Raw genomic sequence first — 7,516 nt, forward strand, 5'->3', positions numbered from 1 at the left:
ATTTTCTGTTCATAAATGAACCTGCAGAATAAAGGAACAATATATTTATATGAATAACTTATACTTTTACTAATTAAATACTTGTTACTAAATTATAAGGGAAGCCTTCTCAAATGCACATTGAAATCATAGTTATTAAAAATAAAAGACCTATAAATAGAATAAATAATATTTGTGTTAATAACTATAATTCAGAAAAGTAAACACTGAGAATGGCAACCAAGATTTCCATGTAACTAGCATGATTAATATAAATTGTCAGACAGATTTTTTACCTTTTTGGAAGTCTTATAGAGAACATGGTGGCAGCGAGGACAAAAGGTACATTTTTATAAGGATGATTTTTAGTTATTAACAACCTCTTTGTTTCATACATATTCACTAGTTTGCTTTTAATCAAAACCAATCGGTGTTTACAGTCTAGTTTACATTTTTCGGTTACACTAAAAATCCAAGTCAACTTGTATAAATTATTCTTTCTACAATTCCCAGTTATATTTCCAATCGCATTACAGAAGAATAGTGATAACTAGCCCTCCAGGCTCGTGAAGATCCCTATGTAAGAAAAAAATGACTTGCAATTCCTTTTTAATTAAGACATTCTCCCATTATCTATTCCATTAGCCACCAAAGGAGAATGAAATATATACCACCTCCCATGCTTTATAGCTCAAAATACTAACAAAATGTATAGGCAGATAATTTTCTCATTAGCAGAAATTATGTCCTAGAGAACTTGATTGTGGTTGATGGAGGACATAAATTTCCATCTACAAAATATCAAAGAAGACATCTAACCTGCTGAAGGCTTGTGGGTGTATGTGTAGGGAGAGCTTCCTATCATCCCACCCTTACCCCACAGTAGAGCTATTTCATCTTCCTATCTACAACACTTTTTCAGTGGAGCTGTCAGAACATTTATTTGCTAAGCTGTATAATATGACTACTTATTCAGTTAATAGTTGCCTGGCTTTTAAGACAATTTTACTTCTAACTTTATACTAGGTACTCCCTTCCTCATTTACCTGCCTCTAATCTTTTCTAATAAAAAATACTGCAATATATGAATCCTTCCAAAGGTGACCTTGATGGGATGTTGCTTGAGTGGCTAAGGCAAATCAATAGGTTAGAGCTTGTGGGAAGTGTCTTTCATTCTGTAAATTCATGATGATCATGAACAAAAGATTAGAATGCACGACAATAGAAAGAAAAGGTGGATTAAGATCAAATTGTTCTCAATTCCTGGCAGGGGAGAGTCAGCTGAAAATATATAGTCAAAATCAGACTTTAATTTACTAAAATTATGACTCAATTTATATTCTTTTCTTTTTACTTTTTTTTAATACAAGGGATTAGAAATGGGCATTCATTCTACATCATCTAGATAATGGCATTAAAAACCATTATTTAGGAATCATCCTTTAAACCCCATAAGGCTGGAAGATTAAATATGCTGGAAAAGAGTTGTTCACTTAAAGTTAAGCATGCTTTATTAGCTTAGTAATAATAAAAAGTGAAAAGAGAAAAAATGGCTCATTTTTTTAAGGAACATATTCTGAAATTTAAAAATATTTGCCAAATTAATATCTTACTTAAGTTGCTTTGCCTAATTCTTAAAAGCTTTCTGATATTGTGTATGCCAAAATTACATCGATACAAACTGTAATCTGCGAACGAATAGATTTTGAAGTATTGCAACAGTAATTTGTGATAGCTGGTTTAATCTTTTGGAAGTGACAGCTACAGTGAGCTTCATTTTCTTTTTTTTAGAGTTGTAAATTGTCTCAATATTGAATTCTTTGTAAACAAATTCTTTGAGCTCAAAAATAGCACTTTTGATTACCCTGCATGATATTGTTTGTCTTTGTCTATTTTCTGGTTGAATTCAACTGATGTCTGTGCATTTTTTCATAAAAGGATATGAAAAATCCCGAAGCCTAAACAACATAGCGGGCTTGGCAGGCAATGCTCTGAGGCTTTCTCCAGTAACATCACCCTACAACTCTCCTTGTCCTCTGAGGCGCTCTCGATCTCCCATCCCATCTATCTTGTAAACCAAACTGCATCAGTCGGCTTAATTGTCTTAATTCAAGTACTGTTTACCCCATAATGGAAATAATTAAACATAGACTTACTCCAAGCTCCATTAATACAGTACCAGTCCTGCATGACACTACTATCTGAAGTCAGAAATGCCATTTGGGTAGCCAACCAATCTTATCCTGGCTTTAAATGAATCTTATCCTGGTAGTGCTACTACTTCTCCATATTAATTGCCCTGATCTCCTTTCGCAATAAAACGACAGATAGCATCAGATATTGGCCAGTACCCTAATCCATAAACATATCTTCAGGGAGATATACTTAAACCAGTGTGCTTCCAAATGCCAACCACTTCATGGGAACTTCATTTCTTGTGACTCTCTAAACCATTCTGAAGATGTCTGGGATTCTATTTTGATTGCTCCCAACATGACTTTGGTCAGCTCATTTGCATGGACCATCTTGTCTCTATCACCTGAAAGCAATGTCGCAAAGTTCGGGGACCATGGATGGCTCGGGACATGTGTACTTGCATCGACCCATCCTGCTGATGTACTGGTCGACTGTTGTGCATGTTGAATTGTGGGGCATATGGAGGGCGAGTTTCTCCTTGACATTTTGTTTTCTTAGTCTTTGAAAAAAATATTTGTTTTAAAAGATTTAATTTCTTGGTTGATTTACTTTTCTTCCAAAATGCTGTATTGGAGTTCTGAATGTCTCTGGTTGTTTGCACACAGATAACTGCAAAGAGGTTGTCATTACTGGTTACACGCAAGCTGAGGCCAGATCTCTTACTTAATGGCTTGGGGAAGGCACAAAACATGAGAGAAAGGTAACTGCCAGCCAGGCTTGCATTGTTTAGATAGAAATTGCTGCTTGGTACTAGAGTCATATATATTTTTTTAAATCCCAGAATTTGTCATCATTTTCAGAGGCAGAGTGCCAAATATCATTCAAAGCTCTTGTCATTTTTACCCCCTTCCTTTATTTTAATTATTAATTTTTTTTTTTTGCAAACAACAAGGAGCATTGTTGTTCACAGGAAGCTTTCTTGACCAGCCTTAAATTTTCTGACTCACAGGATTAATCAGATTTTCAGGCAGTATTTAATCAGGTGCTTTGTCCTGTATGTTGTTGTGTCCGTTTGTCTTAGCTCCCTGTCTTAAGTGTATATGCCATGTGTCTCCATGAAGCACAGAAATGCCTTGATAAGGTGTTCATGATTTTAGTCCTGGGTCTTCTCCCATGCCCCTTGCCTTCTTTGTTACCTGGAACAAGCCTCTCTGCTTGTTCACTCCAATGAAACCCCCAGGGTGTCTTATTCAGTCCAAGTGGAAGGAATTCTGTTTACACATCCCTACAAATGCAATAGCAGTAGTGTGTCTGCTGTACTGGGCATGAGAGGGAGGAAAAACGTCATACTATAATTTGAGAGATAAACAATATTTCTAAGGCATTTAGGATCCTAGAGACTCTGCTAATTCCTAATGCTCATGTTTATTTTCAGTTAGGAAGACAATTGTCACTTCTATGATTGGCCGCGTAACAAGTACTACTTTATATTCCCAAGTCCTAGAGCATGACCTGCATGTCAAAGACCTTGTACAGCAATGTATTTACCCAGACATAAACATCTGATATTTAGAGATTCAGTGATGCTTTTGATAACACCATACATAGGAAGTTATAATTACACACAGCTTTATGGTAAAGAAATTAATATACTGTCTGGTGCTGCTGTTATTGACTGCAGTGTGGTACAGAATTTATCATGGATTTTTGACTCTGAAAAAGGGACTGTGGAATTTAGCCATACCAAGGACTGTACTGGAAACAGAGTTCTGCTGCTGAATGTGCCCTGATGTGACCAGGTTGCACTTGGAAGAGATCCTCCCGTCTTTATGAGGCATTAAAAGTTTGTAAGAGACCTGTGGATGGAACTCATTTGGTGCTCCCCATATGAGTGGTCTGCTTGTGGACTGGCCAGCGTCCATGAGACAACTGTAAATACCAGCGTGTGTGCACGGATCAACAGCTTTGGCCAGCTCACGTCAGAGGAAGCCAAATTCATGATTAACATCTCTGGAGCTTCAAGTAAGGCCCATACCTCTGTGAATTACCACCTCATGGAGTTGCAGTAGATTGTGCTGTGAATCATAAAAGCAGTGATATTGGTGTAGTATAGGTCTGTCTTAATTTCCCTTATTTCTCCTTTGTTGGTTGGATCCACAAACACTAACTGTATCATTTTTTTAATAAACCACTTATATGATCAGCTTGTCAGATTATGTTGTGAAATTTTCAGTGCCTATTTATCAAAACTGACCTATTTTGAATCCCCATTTGTTTAAGTTCTGAAAAATTGTTTGACTTTAAAAACTCACTAATATTACTTATAGTTTAAGTGTTTTGTCATTGTTACCTCAATTACTAATATTACAAAAAATAAAATTCTGGCAATGAGAGTATTTTTTTATTAAATGATCAAGGAACAATGTCAGTATATAGTAGAATATTAATTGAATTATATCCTAAAATGTATATTTTGCATAAAAGAGATATTCTTCAATCAATTACTTTTTTGTGTTTTGTGGCAAATTCAGCTTGTACTTGTCTTTAAAACTGTTGTAGTTGAAACTGTATAAGAATTCTTCATCTTGCTTAATCAGTATTTCCAGAATCTATTAGTTCCCCTGGGATTCTGAATATAACATATAATCTAATTATGAACCTCTGTATTGTGGACATTTTGTGAACATCTCAAGGTGCATGCACATCCTTGTTGATAATCGATGGAAATGTAAATAACTGAAATGAAGAATAAAAGGCAAATAAGCTGGGGATAAACTTGAATCCTATCTGATTAAATTCTCCATATTCTTTTCTTGGCTCTTGTCTTTGTTTTGGAGTTTTCAACAGGCTTTACTATTTTTATGCATCATGATACCAAACCAAATACTCATACATTATAAAAAAATTTGGGATGAAAGGATTTATAAACATACATAGCTCACATTTTCATTTAAGTCTTAGGCATGTAGCCAGTGTCTTCCTTTTCTAAGTGCTTTTTTCTCTTATGATTCGGAAGTGGTAAAATTATGAATTATTATGGTATTTGATTTTTATATGGCATTTTATGACTAATACTGAATTTTCACTTACACTTTCCAACTTAATCATCACAGAGATTCTGGAGGTAAATATTTTTTGTTTTCATTTTATTGGTGGTGAAGTGAAGAATCACAGAGGCAAAACTGTGTCACAGATAATTTCCCCTGTCATAGTCTCTTATGGTTTAAATATTTACTGAGCCTCTTGTTGTAAATGCCTTATCTCCCAAAGATGGCTTCTGTCTCACTTTTGGGTAGTGGACCACTGTTTCAGCAGCACACCACACGTAGCTGACATTCCATTTGTATTGGGGGGTTATGTGTAAATTTATCCTGTAAATTCTATGATGCCAACAGGATTAGAGGAAAGGTAAAATGGAAAAGAGAAATAAGGTTGGGTAATCCAACACTTTCCCATAATGCATCAACAGAATCTTTTCTAGGTCTAAAGTGCTCAGTGTTGATTATTAAGAGACTATTAAGAAACTGAGATTCAGAAAAGGAAATCTGTCTAAATATAATTACTGATAAAAAGTTTTTAATGATTGTGTCAGGATGTAGGATTTACTGTAAAAAGGGAAAATATGTAGGATGGGGAAAGAATACATTTTAATAGATGATAATTGCCATCAAATTTTGATTAAAAAATCAAGATTAAATAGCCATGAGTGAAAAGTGAAGATATTCATTTTATCTTTGAAATAAATCACAAGACAGATGAATTGAATAGCAACAGTGAACTTAACTTGGAAAGAGACAATCAGTATATTAAAAGGCTATAGTACCAAGCAGGGACTTTGGAGGATTTATAACATGCTTGAAGACATTTAGAGCTAAATGAATCTGTTAAAAAATTGAAATCCTTAGCAGTTTATGATGATTAACATATGTGGTTTAAAATTTTCCTTACTGGAAAAAATTGTCATCCTTCCAATTCCCCTGCCAAAATTTAATGAATTGTTTAAATACTTGGACACTATTAAACTGTAGATTTATACAAATTTTCTCTAACATGATTGCCGTGTCATTAATATTCATCTTAAATTTTGTTACTTCCTGTTGTCCCCTAAAATAATTGTTTTCACTATTGTCTAAAATTTAAATAATTTAATTGAATTAGTATTACATGATTTCTTTTTTTATTTATCAAACCGTCACGTCAAAGTGACAGATCACTGAATATGCATTTTGAACATTAAAATGTTCAAAGACTATGGATTTTCCATTGCAGATCCCAGGTACCTAGCACTCAATTTTTTAAAAATGAACTATATTTTAGAGCAGTTTTAGATTCACAGCAAAATTAAGCAAAAAGTACAGAGTTCCCATTTATCCCCTGCCCCCCACCCTGCACAACATCCCTGATTATCTGCATCCTACACCAGTGATATTTGTTACAAGTGATGAACCTGCATTGATGCATCATTATCCAAAGTCCATAGTTTACATTAGGGTTCATTCTTGGTGGTGTACATTCTATGGAACTTGATAAATGTCTAATGACAGGAATCAATTATTGAAGTATCATACAGAATAATTTCACTGCCCTAGAAATCCTCTGTGCTCTTAACTATTTACCCCTCCCCTCATCTTGGCAACCACTAATCTTTTTACTGTCTTCCTGGTTTGTTTTGTCTTTTCTAGATGTCATACAGTTATATAGGATGTAGTCTTAGATTGGCTTCTTTCTCTTAGTGGTATGCACTTAAGGTTGCTCTATGTTTTTTCATGGCCTGATAGCTTATTTCTTTTTAGTGCTGAATAATATTCCATTGTCTGGATGTACCATAGTTTATCCAGTCACCTACTGAAGTTGCTGGGTTGCTTCCAAGTTTTGGCAATTATGAATAAAGCTGTTACAAACATTTGTATTCAGGTTTTGTGTGGGCATATGTTTTCAGTTCACCTGGGTAAATACCAAGGTACACAGCTGCTGGTATTTACACTCATTGTTTTCATTTGCTGCCCTAACATATTTATCAGAACTACTTTTCTCCTAATTCATCTTCTTACTGTCAATCATGTGAACCACACAGGAGTTATTTATAAATCTGTCACTTCACTTCAGGCTGTAAATATGTTGATTGATTATCCACCAACAGATTTTTCTCTGTAAAAGTAATTTTTTTTACAAAAATAGTAAAAGCTCTTATAGAAATCAAAAAAGTTAAAAAAAATTAACTAGAATTCCATAATTTTCCACTCCACAAATCAAATGTTTTTATCAATTTGCCTTTTTTCCCTTTTGTTATTTTCACTTTATAATACTAATTGTGTGTGTGTGTGTGTGTGTGTGTGTGTGTGTATTTAACCTATCATTCAAGTCATGCTGCAATTTGGCCTACTGCCTTTCTAGCCTCTGT

At 34.5% G+C, this 7,516-nt stretch overlaps 1 protein-coding gene across 1 annotated transcript in view; it reads left to right on the top strand.

Moving 5' to 3' along the window:
* KCNC2 (potassium voltage-gated channel subfamily C member 2) overlaps positions 1-2,054 on the top strand; it is a gene marked incomplete at its 3' end in the record, with an annotated part of 200,086 nt that extends 198,032 nt beyond the window's left edge. Inside the window, exon 5 of the mRNA XM_081248293.1 lies at positions 1,918-2,054. Coding sequence (XP_081104419.1) covers positions 1,918-2,054 — 137 coding nt within the window. The remainder of the gene's footprint in view (positions 1-1,917) is intronic.
* Positions 2,055-7,516: the final 5,462 nt, after the last annotated feature.

The sequence above is a fragment of the Mesoplodon bidens genome (genome assembly GCF_964165515.1).
Source record: "Mesoplodon bidens genome assembly, chromosome: 11".
In the NCBI taxonomy this organism is placed as follows: Eukaryota; Metazoa; Chordata; class Mammalia; order Artiodactyla; family Ziphiidae; genus Mesoplodon; species Mesoplodon bidens.